The 17,566-nt window shown below is 38.1% G+C and overlaps 1 protein-coding gene across 1 annotated transcript; it reads left to right on the forward strand.

Annotated features, from left to right (window-relative positions):
* The first annotated feature begins 652 nt into the window (after positions 1-652).
* Positions 653-16,603, forward strand: dusp3a (dual specificity phosphatase 3a). Its single transcript, XM_079851004.1, has 3 exons — positions 653-1,296; positions 6,508-6,734; positions 12,705-16,603. Exons 1-3 carry the CDS (start codon positions 1,130-1,132, stop codon positions 12,911-12,913), a joined length of 603 nt encoding a protein of 200 aa, XP_079707130.1. The 5' UTR covers positions 653-1,129; the 3' UTR covers positions 12,914-16,603.
* The last annotated feature ends 963 nt before the right edge of the window (positions 16,604-17,566 follow it).

Genomic DNA, 17,566 nt, shown 5'->3' on the forward strand with positions numbered 1-17,566 from the left:
GTGTTGGGCTGGAAGTCAATGTCCTTATTTGGCAGTTCCGCTGCAAATACTGTGACGTAATAGTTCACAAAACGTCATAGATAACAGAAAAATCTGAACAGGTTGAAAAATAAGGCCAAAACAGAATATAAAGATATCAACGAAGCACCTGAAGAGAATAATTTCAACTTTTCTGTACTTATAAACACTCCAAATATACAACAAAATGCATTTAAGGGCTAAAAAAGTGGATTTAGCATGATATGTCCCCTTTAATATGTGAACTTTGGATCTCAGTTTTAGTGTGGCTATGATTCAAATAAAAAACATGAGCCATATGTATTTGTTTGAAATCATGCAAGTGGCTGTGGGCCTGTATCCCCACATTTTATGCTCATACACAAATTATGTCACTCCATCAATATTTAGTTAACTTTCTTTCTATTGTAATACACATTTTGTCCAGATAAAAACACATTATCCTTATTGGAGCTCGTGTAATTGTCTTCAGGGTCTGTCAATAGTGACCTAATAAAGCAGACATTAAGTTTCAGAGTTAAAATATGTGGGTTAAAATCCACTTGTTGGATTAATAAAGGAGAGAGAGAGAAATAAATAAATAATCTTAATTACTTTTACTAAGCCTGGCTGTCACAACATCAATTAACACACAAATCTAGCCTCACGTGAAGGGAGGGGTCGATGCTCAGTGTTACTAGATCAATGGGAGACACTAAACGGATTACGTGTAGAGAATGAGCTTTAAATACATTGTTTTACGCACGACAGGCGACATGCATGTGCAAAATGCTGTCTAACCTGACTGAAATGTGGAAGGATTCGACGAGCGAGTAGAGTCCCCTTTAACGCCGCTCTCATTGACTCGTGTATCGGGGCGTTGTCGCCATCTTCCGCCAGTTCTGTTACCGACCTCATCACCGGAGCATCACATCAGACCGCCGGTGGGCGAGTCCGGGTGTGTCTGTCTGCCTGCGAAAGCGTTCAGAAAGCTCGCAAATAACACCGAGAGGGGAGGGAAATAAAATGCTGGGTTCTCGAAAGCTGTCACATCCTCATCACTAGACACTTGTTGTTTCTTTATTTCTTATTTTTATTTTCTTTCTTTTTGCTTTTGGAGGAGGACAGAAGCATGAAGAAGCATCTCAGCCCCGCGAAGGTACCACTGGAAGTCACCGTGTCAGACACCGAGGCGACTGTACAACAACTCAACAAGCTGCTGTCCAACGGCAGCGGGTTTTATAGCCTCCCAGCACAACATTTCAACGAGGTCTTTCCCAGGATTTACATCGGCAATGCGTAAGTTCAAACGATCTCATGCAGACTCGTCTGCTTCTGATAGCAGGAAAACACTGACAGGTATCTGCTTTCAGCTCTTGGTCAAATGTGTTGATTCGTGAGGTGGCACTGGCAATTGATCTGTAGCTGGATCAATAAATAAAACCTCTCAGTACTAGCCGAATCTTTTACATTGTCTAGGTGCGAAACAGCAAACCAGTGAATGGAGTGGGGTGTCACCTCTCCACCTATATGAGAACAATCACGAAGCCAGGAGATTTTTGATAACGTTCACATAGCTAGTCAGTTTGAGTCAGTCTGCAAGGGAAGCTGCTTTTCTCCACGACTGTCCTCTATCGGTAACATCTTGCTATCTCTGAGATCACTGGTTACAAAATCGCTTCAGTCTTACATCAGTCACGTGTTTCTTTGTATTAAATTATTACTAACGCATATTAAGTGCATATTTCCTCTGTCACACAAAGAGAAAACGAGGGGTTTAAGTCATTCTTTTTCTCGACTCAGATTAAATTTCCTGCCGATTCAACTGCATCGATCTTGAAAGATGACTGAATCATAAAGAAAATAAACTTTTATGAAAATTTGTATAATTGGGATTTTGGACTCAAAATCCGAGACACGTCCACTGTCTCCACTATTTGTGGTTTTAAGATAACCCAAAAGGTAGTCAGATTGAGTTAGTTAACTTATTTTCAGGTGTTAAAGTTACCATGAAATCAAAATTGACAATTTAAAAAAAAAAAAAAAAGTGATCACATGACATGCGAAAAAAAAAAGTTTAACTTTGATATTATTCGCAATTATTTGTACCTGTTTATGATGATGTCGTGTTATGTATTCAGTAATTGAGCTTAATTGGTTACAAATGGATCTTTACATTGATTGGTCATGTGATTATTGTATGAAGAATATTGAATATTTGTATGAAGGTCGTGAGACCAACGTTGCTAAAAAAAATTGATACTCATTTGCAAGTACAGATAGTGTGTGGGAGTTCCTTGTTTTTTGTAGATTTTTTTAACCTACTTATTTGGTCTTTTTTTCCCCACTCACCTATCACCTGCAGGTGTGCAATGGTGTTTGCTAATTAACGTAATATAATTTGAAATAGACCCATACACTAGCCAGGTACATAAATTGTCCAGCATTTGACCATTTTGTGATTATTAGCATTTGCGAATGATTGTGCCTAATTGGCAGATTAACAGAGGTGTATTATCTCCCCTTGTATTGGCTCCAGAATGCTCTTAGGTTTTCAAATATTCTGAGCAGATTTCTAATAATAATAATAATAATAATAATAATAATAATAAAAAGGTTTTATTGAGTATAATGTTCATTTCTATAATGCAACTGAGCTAGTAATGGCAACTGATATTTTGAATGGTTGGAGTATTGTTTTATGCATTAATTGCCATTGCAAGACTGTAAACAACACACATCTTGGACATAGACTCTTATGTTTTATGAGTGATTTCTTTGTTTAATAAATCAGCTCACATAAACATCATTATTTGGATAACTATAGAACAAGCACATTATCTCTTTGTAACAACAAATCAATTTGAGCATAAAACAACAGTCTGATGTGCCTGGCTTAGTCTGTGCTCCTACGAGCAACAGGAATTTACATTATGGTCATTTGTAGATATTGACAAAACATTCTCACTGAGCTGCTAATGTCTGTATCCGCCCTGTCTGTAGCTTCCAGATTTATTTATATTCAATTCTAATATGTGCATATGACAGATAGATAGATACATACATACACATACATAGATATAGTCTACAATATAAACAAAACACATGATGCAATTAAAATAATTCACTTTATAGACAAGTACACCATGCACAACAAATCCTGCTGTTTTTTTTTTTTTTTTTTTTTTTTTTAAACACAATATGCACCGTATGCACAAAAAGTACATTTTGCACTCGTATTGAATTGCACAGTGATTTACAATATTGTATATTAGGGCTATTATTACAAAATGATAATGTTTGAAATTTGATGATCCCATCTATAATTACCCATCTAGATAAGATTGAATGTCCACATTGCGTACAGCATGTACTGCACTGTTGTTGTTTGTTCAGATTGAGTGCAGCTATAAGAGTGAAACTGAGTGCAGATATAAGAGCGTGCCAAATCTTTGGGGTTATTATTCAGTTAGTGTTATGACTGTAGGATATGACCTAAATTATACTGCCTTTTGTAATATAAAGTCATTATGATTAGGCTATATAGCCTATAAATCCTAAAAGTTTGCTTGTGCTGGTTATTGATAATGTTTTCAGCATTTGTGCATCATTGTCACTACTAACATTTTTTTATCAGTTCATGTTAAAAGTAACCTTCAGAGCGATTTGAACCTTTTACCATATGTAAAGGTGCAGTATGGGGCAATGGGCCACTTTTTTCATTGCACACCACTCTTTGTAAGACTTACATTAATAATGCATGTGAAGGGACTGCAGTGAACAGAGTGCAGGACAGGTGAACAAGATGCAAAGCAAACACTTTCTCTCTCTGTTTTTCTCTCTTTCTCTCTCATGCACATGCATGCACACGCACACGCGCACACACGCACACACGCACACACACACACACACACACACACACACACACACACACACACACACACACACACACACACACACACACACACACACACACACATATACAAACACAGGGAGAAATATGACCACAATCTGCAAAGGCTCCATATAGACAGACTCACTGGTTAGGGGAGAGTTTGAATTATGGGCGTTGGGCAGCGCATCAGAGTCCATCACTTCATCACCACTGAAGAGCCTCCGCTGCTGGCAGAAACAGAGACTGATGGGCCGCTACATCCTCCACTTATAAACCAAAAGGGCTGCAAATTTTATCTTTATTTAGGTTTAAAAAACAAAAAAAACAATTATACTATGTAAATACAGTGGCATATATAATTTTAGGTAAGTATTTTAATTGTATTAGGTAATATACACTATATATATATTCTCCATTACCCATATGTGCAGTCATTCATCTTCTGCATTGTGAGGAGGGATGGCGCTGAGGAGTGGACGAGAGAGACATAAAGAGGCTGGATTTTTAGCAGACAAAGATGAAAGAGTTCCAGGTGCTAAAGCAAAATAGACAATGCAACTACATTGCAGAGCATTCTGCTCCGCTCTCTTCTCATCTCTCGTTTTCTCTCTCTGTAGACTTAAAGTCCTATTTTTGGGCACTACGCTGGACGCCTATGGCTCTTTGTATGCCTCTGGGCGGCAGCCAAGATCTCCTTGGTGTGTCTGTTCTGGTTTAGAACACTGCTGTCTCCAGGGCCCCTCTGACATCGGCCGACATCTCTGCCAACTAAAAGCGGCTCCACAATTCACTCCAATCAATCTCAAACTAGACACAGCAGGCCGTTCCGTAGTTGAGGCTTTGGGGTGGGGTTGGCAGGGTTTTGGGTTTGTTGGAACTACAAACTGAGAACGTGCAGATTGCCATTGTTTATCGCTAATGCGTAAACATGTACGTAACATAAGGGGTTACGTAACAGTTTATCAATAATTAATGATTCAGCAGTGAAAGAAAAGAACACGAGAAATGTCGTTAAATTTTAATCTAGGCCTACCTTTAGAAATATGTTTGTGAATAATGCTCTGTTTAGACTGGCAGCGATCTTACAATTGAGGTAGTGCTGGTAAAGATAAGATGTTAAGGCATGTTCACACAAAGGACTATAACTATAATGATATGGTTTTAAAAATCTTTATCAATTTAAAATAATAGCAGAGTTTACACCACAACAATTGGAATCACATTCAAAACGATTTTTATTAGCTGATAAATGAATCAGAATCCATCCTGCTTTAAAGAGCTTGAGCATTTAAGGAGGCAGACGACATAAATTGAGCATGTATCTTATAATAAACAGGAACGGGTCTTTATTTTATTTTATTTTTGTTAAAGACAAAGTTTTCTTGCTGCCAGAAATGAATGGCAACAATTTCTATGACATGGTTTTCCAAGAATTTTTATAACTTGTCACTGGGCAGAGACAAATTGTATGAATAGTGTCTTCTCTCCTAATGGTAGATGTTGAATTGTGAGCACGGCTCATTTGCATCATTTGAAAAAAAAATGAACAATTTGTCATATCACCAAAGGTTGCTGTCACTAATGTTGCTGTGATGGCCAACTTTCGAGCCTCGTTCGCCACTCTGTCGCTGGACTTGTTGGTCATTAGTTGGCTCTCCTAGTTCTGGTTGACCTAGTAATGTTTATGAACATCACTACCGTTAAAAGGTGCTCTAAGGCTAAGCGATGTTGGGTGACGTCACTTCTTGAAGTATTGTCAAACAAAACGGAGGCTAGCTCGACCCTCCCTCCTCCTCATCCCGTCCCCTCCCCCTCCCTTCCGTGCTTCCTGAAACAGTCATGAACGAGTCGGAGGCTTTTCCGATGTAAATTTGGGACTTTGCACGTTCCTTCTCCTTTTCCCTCTTCTTTGCTATTTGTTCATTGGAACGTCGTCTCTTTGGTCGTGGGTCGGCCATATCAAAATTCAAGAGAATATAATTCTAACGTTAGTCGTTGTCCAGGATATCTCTCCTCTAGCTAACTTCTCTCTTCATGCTTCTCCCCACTCCCTACACACCCCTTCACGCGCACTAACCCCTCAACCCCCATCCCCAAATCATTCTTGTCGTTTATTGGCTGGAACACTGTTTGTTATGTTTCGTGGTCCAGGCTGGGCCAGTTTGTATTTCTCGCCGTTTGTGGAGCCTGGGCTCTCTATAGAGACTGCGTTTTTTTACAGTGTGTTCAGGGCACTGGATAGTGAGGAGATGTTTGCTGTATGTGACAAAAAATGTTTTGGCCTAAAAAAACGTGTGACATCGCTTAGAGCACCTTTAAGATTGTTGTTTCGTGTTCTTACTCTTTATAAACTTCATGAACGTTGTTGTGTTACTGAACACGGCCACATCTGTTTGTTGCTGTAGGTTGCTGACAGTGTGAACAGGGCTTAATTGAAAATTAACAATGTGGTCATATTTCATGTTCTTGGTTTCATTGACTCGGTCTCAACTCACTTTTGGTCTTGGTCTTGACTCAAAAGAGCTGGTCTCAACTACAACACTACCACAAACCATTACTAAATTGGTTTGTGTGTTCCAGGTGAGTCTCACACGTGCTTTGCTTCTGCTCCCCAGGTTTGTGGCCCAGAATGTGATGCGTCTGCAGCGGGCGGGTGTGACACACATACTGAATGTCGCAGAGGGAAACTCTTTTATGCACGTGAACACCAATGCAGAGTTCTACACAGGAACTGGGATCACGTACCACGGCATACAGGCAAATGACACTGAGCAGTTCAACATCAGTGCCTTCTTTGAGGAAGCGGCAGACTTCATTGATAAGGCTATGGCACATGGAAAAGGTTGGTTGCTCGTCCCTCTTCTCTTTTTTTTTGTCTTCTTTAGACCTATATAAATTCATTATAAAGAAAGCATTTCCCATTCACCAATAAGACTATCCCAAGATATTACATAAATCTTGCTCCGTCCATTTAAAGGGTTAGTTCAACCAAAAATGAAAATTCTGTCATTAATTGCTCACCCTCATGTTGTTCCAAACCCGCGAAACTTCCATTCATCTTCGGAACACAAATGGAGATCTTTTTAATGAAATCTGAGAGCTTTCTGCCCCTCCATTGGCAGGTACGCAACCACTATGATGCTTCAAAAAGTTCATACAGAGATCGTAAAACTAATCCATATGAATTGAGCGGTTAAGTCAAAATTTTCTGAAGTGACTCGATCGCTTTATATAATTAACATATTTAATTTAGGCTTTTATTAACATATAAACATTGACCAGCGAACATAAACAGCACATCAACCAAACCGACTTGACGCGCAAGAACAAACCTCTGCGAATAAGAATGAACCTCATTGGTTCTCGCTGGTCAAGAGAACATACTTGAGCTTCCGTTTCCCACAATTGATATGTGAGTTGATGAATGTTTATATGTGAATAAAAGCCTAAATTCAATGTTTATTGTATAAAGCGATTGTGTCTCTTCATAAAATTTGGACTGAACCGCTCAATTCATTCTATTAGTTTTATGATTTCTTTATGAACTTTTTAAAGCGTCAAAGTGGTAGTTGTGTAGATGTCTATGGAGGGACAGAAATCTCTCAGATTTCATTAAAAAGATCTTCATTTGTGTTCTAAGGATGAATGAAAGTCTTACGGGTTCGGAATAGGGCTGCACAATATATAGAAATTATCGAAATATCGCAAATGTATACACTCACCTAAAGGATTATGAGGAACACCATACTAATACTGTGTTTGACCCCCTTTCGCCTTCAGAACTGCCTTAATTCTACGTGGCATTGATTCAACAAGGTGCTGAAAGCATTCTTTAGAAATGTTGGCCCATATTGATAGGATAGTATCTTGCAGTTGATGGAGATTTGTGGGATGCACATCCAGGGCACGAAGCTCCCGTTCCACCACATCCCAAAGATGCTCTATTGGGTTGAGATCTGGTGACTGCGGGGGCCATTTTAGTACAGTGAACTCATTGTCATGTTCAAGAAACCAATTTGAAATGATTCGAGCTTTGCGACATGGTGCATTATCCTGCTGGAAGTAGCCATCAGAGGATGGGTACATGGTGGTCATAAAGGGATGGACATGGTCAGAAACAATGCTCAGGTAGGCCGTGGCATTTAAACGATGCCCAATTGGCACTAAGGGGCCTAAAGTGTGCCAAGAAAACATCCCCCACACCATTACACCACCACCACCAGCCTGCACAGTGGCAACAAGGCATGATGGATCCATGTTCTCATTCTGTTTACGCCAAATTCTGACTCTTCCATCTGAATGTCTCAACAGAAATCGAGACACATCAGACCAGGCAACATTTTTCCAGTCTTCAACTGTCCAATTTTGGTGAGCTCGTGCAAATTGTAGCCTCTTTTTCCTATTTGTAGTGGAGATGAGTGGTACCCGGTGGGGTCTTCTGCTGTTGTAGCCCATCCCCCTCAAGGTTGTGCGTGTTGTGGCTTCACAAATGCTTTGCTGCATACCTCGGTTGTAACGAGTGGTTATTTCAGTCAAAGTTGCTCTTCTATCAGCTTGAATCAGTCGGCCCATTCTCCTCTGACCTCTAGCTTCAACAAGGCATTTTCGCCCACAGGACTGCCGCATACTGGATGTTTTTCCCTTTTCACACCATTCTTAGTAAACCCTAGAAATGGTTGTGCATGAAAATCCCAGTAACTGAGCAGATTGTGAAATACTCAGACCGGCCCGTCTGGCACCAACAACCATGCCACGCTCAAAATTGCTTAAATTCTTTCCCATTCTGACATTCAGTTTGGAGTTCAGGAGATTGTCTTGACCAGGACCACACCCCTAAATGCATTCAGGCAACTGCCATGTGATTGGTTGATTAGATAATTGCATTAATGAGAAATTGAACAGGTGTTCCTAATAATCCTTTAGGTGAGTGTATATCACGATATGCATATCGCAACGGCTTGCAATTACTGGGGTCATGAACAACTTGGGTTGGCTGAATAACTTTTGTAGCTTTAATAATAATCAGTATATATTAATTCATACAGTGAAAACTAAGCAGTGTTTTATTTTTACATTTGATTGTTCAGTTTCTTTAGTTAATTAAACCTAATGTAGGCCTACCTGAAACCCTAAACCCTGTGGTTTACACTGATGTTAAAATAACACTTCTTATGCTACAGTAAAACACTGCTGTTCACTTTCAGAAGTTGTAGGTATTTTTTCTTGTCACAAAAAGAATGTGAAACAAATATGTAGATCATATAATTTTAAATATATTTTAAAGATAATTTGTTTATTTTACACACTGTAAGCATTATCGTATCGCATATCGAACATCATTATTTAATGAGATATCGCATTTTTCTTCAATATCGTGCAGCCCTAGTTCGGAACGACATGAGGGTGAGTAATTAATGACAGAATTTTCATTTTTGGGTGAACTATCCCTTTAAAATAACACAGATTCTTGATAATTCATGAAGTACTAAGCCAGCGATGTCTTTGCGGAGTAAAATTTCATGCATGACTATGCTGTGGCATTTATAACTTGACCTTTCTCTAACAAGGCAAGTTACTTATTTTTACACCAACGCTTTTCCCTTATGCCAGCATTCTTGTATGTATCACTGTCTTTTTTTAATGCTTTGTCAGGATGTAAAAAATGAAAGGAAAGAATACAGTATTTCAGTTTATTGAAATGTTATATGTATCCATGGATAATGTATCCCAAAGTGGATCTGGTAGTCCCTATACACAAATTTTATCCCTAGATATCTCACACCAGTCGTTTTAATTGGTGCATTTAAACCCATCTTTTATGGCATGGATTTTATGCCATCTCTAACACAGAGGAGCAATTATAAAGCATCTTAATTGCAAGTCATCTTGGCAGCAGGAGCCCAGTAAGCGGTAAATCAGACGCCAAGCCTGGGTCGAGGGAGGACACTAATCTTTTCACTGAGAGCTTAAGCTGAAACAAAACCTCTAGAATATATGCTGCCATTTCGCAGCCCGGCTGAGCTCAGCTGTGACATTTGCGACAGCCATACTTACAGTGGGCTTGATGTCATCTGGTGAATTTGCAGGCTGAATCACAATGAGCTGTGGGAGGGATAAAGGTCTGAGTGCTCCCGCTGCCTCTGAGTCACACTGAATCTGTTTTAAAAATATGCTCTGCATTGGGTTGGGTCACGATGGCCGATTTGTCGACTAGTCTTAGATCCATTCTTGTTTTAAGTGTAGATGCTTTAAAGGTGCACCGCGGAGGATTTTATTTAGCAGGATTCCACTACGCGAGTACTTAAAAAAAAAAAAAAAAAAAAAAAAAAAAAAGTGAATGACAGTAGAATAGCGTGTCAAATTAAAATAGTTAAATGTTTTAGTTCAATTGTTGAGAAGCAATTCACGTTGCTATGGTTAGTATTGGGGGTAACGTGACGTGAGTTACGTAATCAGTTACTTTTTTCAAGTAACTAGTAAAGTAATGCATTACTTTTAAATTTAGAACGAAATATCTGAGTTACTTTTTCAAATAAGTTACGCAAGTCACTTTGTTTTCCATTTATTGATTGACAGCTCTCCTCGTCCCATGTTGAGAGAAATCGTGAGTGAGGGTGCAGAGGCGTTGTGTGCTCTGTGCAAATATGATGGCTATTGTAATTCTAGACTAAATGTGAGCATGCCTTTACTCATCTCACTTGCACAAAAACAGATTCAGTATTCTTTAAGATAAATAAAAACAGTGAAATGCAAACTCAGAATATTATGCAAACCTGCAATAATTAAATGCTTATTAACACAAATATACTTTATGTATTTAATCTAACTTTATTAACCAATGTCTTTGCTGCTGTCCTTTGACGATCCAATTCAATCATATATGGCAATATTATGCACAAATGACTTTGGATAAACATCACTTTTTTAATAAAAAAAAAAAAAATGTATTGCTGAAGTAAGGTTCTTTCCCAAATGGCACCCTAAACACTTGCGGTCTTACTACGAGTCCGATGCACTTTCGTGACGTAACGCCGCTTTGACTGTCAGGAAGAAGTCTGCTGCGGAGCTCGCTACAGTTCAGGCTTGACAAAAACATGCATCGAGGGCGCATATCGACCACAAAGGGGGGCGCTCGCGAGCACCCTTCTGAAACCTAAAATGACAAATGGGACACCCTGCGGTCTCACGGACTTGACGGACACGCACACGCGGCAGCCATTGTAAGTCCACAAGACCAAAAGTGCATATGAAATGTGCCATTTGGGAAAGGGCCTAAGAGTGTTGTACTTTCTTCTCCTGTGTCCTATTCTTCTGCAATCCAGAATGGTAATCTACAGCTGAAAGGTTTGAGCTGCGCCCTCTACTGTTTAGGCATGAATTTGTATTTCCTTCTGACTGAGGCCAATTCATTTCACTTATGGTGCCTTTACATTTGCCAAAAATAGAACTTTTAGATAGAATTAGCTTTAGCTACTGTACAAGCACTATGATACACGCATTGGATGGCTGCTGTCACACTTTTATCTATGTTTATTGTATCTGTCCCTATACAAATAAAACATAAAATAAAATAAAATATTAAAAAACAAACAAGCATGCCTAGCCCAGGTGAGAAAAACCAATGCAAAAGTATCATAACATATTACTTTCCATAAAAAGTAATTAGTTACTTCTTAAAGGGAGTAACGCAATATAATTATACACATTACTATCAAAAATATAAAGGCCATGGTTACAATCTTAAATATACTACTAATAATAAAGAACTGAATTTCTCATGACATCTGATTTCAACGAGTAAACATTACCAAACAAGTGTTTTTATATCTGTAAGTCTACCTTTACATTTTTACAGTGCAAATTCCCTTAGCATATTAATAATTATTTATTAAATGTAGTGAATTTTCCCTGATTATTACAACTGTGAGTGAGCTACATATTCTGCAAATGTCAAAGTGCTCATTCTGAAATCTGAATACAGATTTATGCTTTTAAGGCATGCGCATACAACTTGATTTGCCTTATACTTATTCACTGTGGTTATGTTAGATAATATTGTTTTCATTCTTACACTTAATTTAAATGATTTGACAGTGGTTTGGTTAACAGCATGTATTTTAAAGCAGTTAATAAGAACACATAAAAAATAAATAAAATAAAACACTTCACAACTTATTTAGAGAAATATCGCTGGCTGTGAATGGACTTAAAGACATTAAATATTATTTTATACTGTCAGTATTAAATGTTGTTTATACTGTCCATCCGAGCAAGAAGATTTGTACCAGCTGGTGCAACCAGCCCAAGAAAGTGTCCTATGTGAACATGCACATACTGTAAACAGGACATCCTTAATGTTTAGTTTAAATTTACCAACTGGCTAGTCGATTTTGAAAATATGTAGCTCTACATTGATCTACAGGGAGCAGAGATTTAGAAATCAATGAAGACTATCTCCTTGACACATAAACAGCACAAAGACTCACGGGAGAACATAAGTAAGTGGGGCTGCTGGTGGAGGAGGCATCAGGTTTCAGATCCTCTGCTGTATCTGCCAAATAAGCACAGCTAGGGCTGGCAAGGTGAATTCCTCCAGGAGAGTGGGCAGGTCAATAATGGATGTGTACGTGTGTGTTTGCATGTTTGGATGGGAATTGGTCTGATGGTTGACTTGACTTGAGAAGGTTCGCAATGTAGTATATAAAACGGATGTTGCGGCAGAGGCCACATTTGTATCCTCAAAGGATGAGATCTTGGGTAGCGCTCCAAACACTGCCTTTTTAAATCGTTTTTTAAATGATTTCTCTTCTAGGAAAGGTGTATGTTCACTGCCGGGAGGGCTACAGCCGTTCGCCCACCATCGTCATCGCTTACCTCATGCTCCGTCACAATATGGATGTACGAGTTGCCACAGCTACAGTAAGACACAAGAGAGAGATCGGCCCGAATGATGGATTCCTGTGCCAGCTATGCCAACTCAACGAAAAGCTGGCGAAGGAGGGCAAGTTGAAGACCAAATGATAGAATGTGCTCTACCCCCACATATACTCACAAATGCAGGCACACACAGTCAAACTAGTGTGCACAAAATTTCCTTTCCAAGTATATTAACAGAATGTATTCATACATCCAGAGCATATGCATGGAGGTATACAAAGTGTATTCAAACACACACACATACACACACACACACTCTCACATACACGGTCACCTGAGGTGTTGTCAGTATCCTGAATAATTACTCCTGCTTCCAGCTGGCTGGTAAAGGGAAATTTACTGAATAATTAAGGCTGTAGAAGGAGCAAGGGTAGCATTTTATATGTCATCACAACTGTTTTGCTTTTGCTTATTTCCCATGATAATCAGTGTCTGTGTTTCACCAGGTACACCTAAAGCATTCCAATTGCCAACTATTTGTATATCTCACAAATTCAACTTTTGGAGCAGATTAGCCCAAACATCATCTGTAAAGTAGAGCACAATCATCCTATGGGCTCCTATTTGCCAGAAATACTGCGATTGTTTAACCCATTCCTATTTGTATGTGGAGGAATATGATATTTAGGTATAAAAAAAGCACGGAAATACACCTTTTAACTCATTTACAGAACTATGGCCAGATTTTTGATGGCTTTCCAGCATTTTAAATCAGGACTAAACAGGAGGACAAAACTGTTGTGTACCAGCACACAACCCATTCACTCTTTTAACATGAGATAAATTAACATTCCACAAATGGTAGCATACAATCAACAAGCCAACCGTATGTTGTAGCTCGGCTTCAACAGACGCTACAAACAGGTTCAACCCGGTTCTATGCAGCAGTGATAATGAATCAGCCCCATTAGATCTCTTTACTCTGGAATCACTGTCTCTCACTGCCAAGTCTCATGCCACATTTTGTCCACCACAAGATCACAGTCAGCCTTGACCAGAGAGACACGTCCGATAGGTGGAGAGCCTCTGCCATGCCAACTGCCTAATGATGTGCCCTTACACAAGGTTTGTTACCCCAGAGGCTTTGTGCGCCTTTATACTGCTAGTTCAAAGATCAGAGGAAGGAGTGCAAAGCATGTGGAGCGTAGATATTTAAAGGTAGCTGTTGAATTAGATGGGTTTACTTCGGGCCCAGCTTTGTCTTTTAAACAGCATCGCTTTAGCACTGGAATTGACTCGGTTTGCTGCATTCCTGGCTTGTTTCAGGTTTTAAAGGGGTCATATCATACATATTTCTATCATTTAATCATTTTCCCAGAGGTACACTTATAACGTTAATCCAATTAAACAGGCCGTTTTTGCTGCTGTGCCTTTAAGACTTCTATGTAAGTATCCTCTTTGCATATGAAACTAGTTAGATTGATGAGTTACCGATGGTTGTCCTTCAATAACAGCATCTTTGCAGCAGGTTCACTCAATGGTCCACATTGAAATACAGGCAGACAACAACAACATAGAACATTTCTCTTATCATTATTATGATTATTCTATTGTTTAGAAATAACAGGATCTATCATACTTTGTCCATGTAGCTTTTCTGGGACTGGTTGAGCCATGTTGATGTGTAAATGTTAAAGTATTGGCATCTTAAATGTTAAACATTTCAGAATGAGACATTTTTGTAGCTTGGCTTTAGGAAAGGGTGTTTTTGGACTGGGGAGGAAGTTTAGATTCCTTAAAGTTAACCCCCAAAATGAGATTTCTCATGATATGACCCCTTTGAAGTGAACCACCATCACTTCATTTGGAATAAGTGCATGCGCCAGTTTCGAACATGTAGCGTTTTGAATTAATCTAATTTCGTTTGTCAAACTTGATCAATCTAAAACAGTATTAATAGCCCCTGGGCCTCTGCATATTTATTACTGAGGGGAAATAATAGTACAAATCGTAGGCTAGATTATAACACAAAGCACTACTTATGCCTCTTTTTTATATTTCTATATTCCAGATATATAGCCTATACTTGTATATACATATTTAGATGTTGACATATATGAATGTATATGACCTGTCCATAATATTTGTGTATGACCAGTATCTATTAACAATAGAAATATCTAATATATTGTTGTCAACATTCACATTACTTTAAAACACCATGAATGCCATTGCACATTTACCCATAAGACACAATTTTTGCTTCATACACATTATTGTTTGCTAAAAGCTTCTATATTATCCTGTTTTTCTTTACACTGTGATGGAGAATGGTGCGTTTTGCTATATTATTTTCTTAAAAAAAACAAAAAAAAACATTTTTGTTGTATTAGAGGATCAAAGTCTGTTTTCACAGCTAACATTGTAGCAGGCTACCTCAGCATTCATACTATTGTAGCTACTTATCTAACCCATAGTCATTTTATCCTTGGGTTTTTGTCTAAGAATATTTAAAATGGACAAATACCTATATGTATGAAAGCATTCAAACTATAAACATTCCTTTATTATAATCTGGAGACCTAGGCTTTATACAACCTAACCAACTGTAGCTATGGAAACCCTGTGTGCCGTCATAAAAAACGTGAACCAATGAGGATGGTCTGTGCCAATGGCAAACAAAATCTGCCTGAGTTTTTAGCAGCAACTTTTAACCTCAAAGAGCAACAATGACGCATTTTGAATAAGCATATTTGGAAATTTCAACGTAAATATGTTTGCTGGCGCTGTTGGCTTCAATGCTTCAGATGAAGAACACTCCCTTTTCTGAAATGGATCTGTGGAAAGAGAAACACTGCCATCTGCTGTTGATAACCCGTGTGGTTTGCACAAACTGTCCTGCTATGTATTGCCTTTTATTCATATGTATCCGATTGTATGTTACACAGTGTATAGAAATTGTAACAGTGTAATTATACAGGGAAGATTAAATGAAAATGGTTTTACCACTATATGGCTTGATGATGTCAATAGTATATAACAATGAATCGCAATGCTGCTTGGTCATTTTGTATTTATGTCCCATTCTAAGTATGTGATTGTTTTTTATTTAATATATTTTTTACATTTTATTTCTATAACACTGAAGGAACACTACCTAAGACTGAACACAAACTGTCTAAGTAGATTAACACGTCGACATGCATAAGTGATGCATTTTGGATGCACGTGCATTTTTAGGCATCGGTGCGAAGTATTGTCTGTGTTTTTCCGTCGAAATTTGTTTTGTCCACGCGTACAAGCACATAGTTGCATTCATGTGTGCACGCCGCTGACTAAACGTAACTCTATATCGTCTATGTGCCGTCTTTTACTCCTGTATGCTTTGTGTTGTTGCTGTAATGTGATATTGTAAATGATTGACCACTTGTTTGTTGTAAAGGACATGGAAACCTCAGCAGCTGCAAATTTGGCAGAAGAGTTTGGCACAAATGTTCACACTCTCAAATTATGTTTAACATTTTGAGTTAGCTTGAAGTGGCTAAATGACAGAATTCTGGTTTTGTTTTTAATCTGACTCAATCGGGAAAGGATTTACAGGATGCTTGAAATGGAGGTCAATTGAATGCATTCACATGACACAGGCTGTCTAAACATCCCACCTTAAAGCCTTATCCTGAAGATGGATTATATATATTTTTTTGATTCATGTCTTCACTTCACAAAGCAAGGTGTACAGATGTGTCTACAGACACTTTGTTGAAGTGCACTTGATTAAATCACAGTTATTTTTCTTACATTGGAAAAATGTTCTTTTGTTTTATGATGTCAAAATAAATGTCTAAAATTAAAATGTGCAATTTTTTGTCTTTGATTAATTAAGATGACGATTCCTACCTGCGAGTATGCAACCCACAAAATTACAAATTAATATAAAAATATTAAGTTGTCTATTTTTGTGGATGACACTTTGGATGATGAACCATTTGTACACATCACATACACTACTTTTCAATAGTTTGAAGCCAGTAATAAATATAACAAAAGTTACACTACAAAAGATTCTTATTTCACATGAATTCTGTTCTTTTGAGCTTTCTGTTCATCAAAGAATCTTGAAAAAATGTATAATGGTTTTCACAAAATTATTTAGCAGACCAACTGTTTTTAACATAGATCAGCATATTAAAATGATTTGAAGGATCATGTGAGACTGAAGACAGAAGTAATGGCTGCAGAAAATTCAGCTTAAGTTAAAATATTTTTTAAAAATCTTATCAATCACAAGTGTACACAGATAAACATATAAATATGATATAATATATGACAGCGAAAGAGTGCAATATCAAAATGTATCACATTTTTTCACCCTTCTTTATTTCTTGTATTGTCTCTCCAAAGTCCAAAGCCAGAAAAAACACTTAATATTACATTTCATTGTCTCATATTACTCGTATTGCTCAATGCAATCATAAATTATTTGTGCATTTCCTCCTAGAAGCATGAGAGAGATTCATTTCTCATGTGCAGGAGTAGTTTGCATGACAATACACTATTAGTTCTCCTTATGTGTTGCAAGCAGTCCATGTCTGTGGGCCTCTGCGGTCTTTGATTACAACAGAATGAGGCACATGAAAAAGCACTTACAACAGCCCCTAATTACTCCTGTTAGGTAACAGAGATAAGTAGGGTAACATTCAGCTGCGTACAGACTTTAATGCAACATTTGAGTCGCCTCAGCAAATCTACAAAGACTGAGCAAATGAAGGACTTCATATTCACAGCTAGATTTAATGC

The sequence above is a fragment of the Squalius cephalus genome (genome assembly GCF_949319135.1).
Source record: "Squalius cephalus genome assembly, chromosome: 19".
NCBI classification, from domain to species: Eukaryota; Metazoa; Chordata; class Actinopteri; order Cypriniformes; family Leuciscidae; genus Squalius; species Squalius cephalus.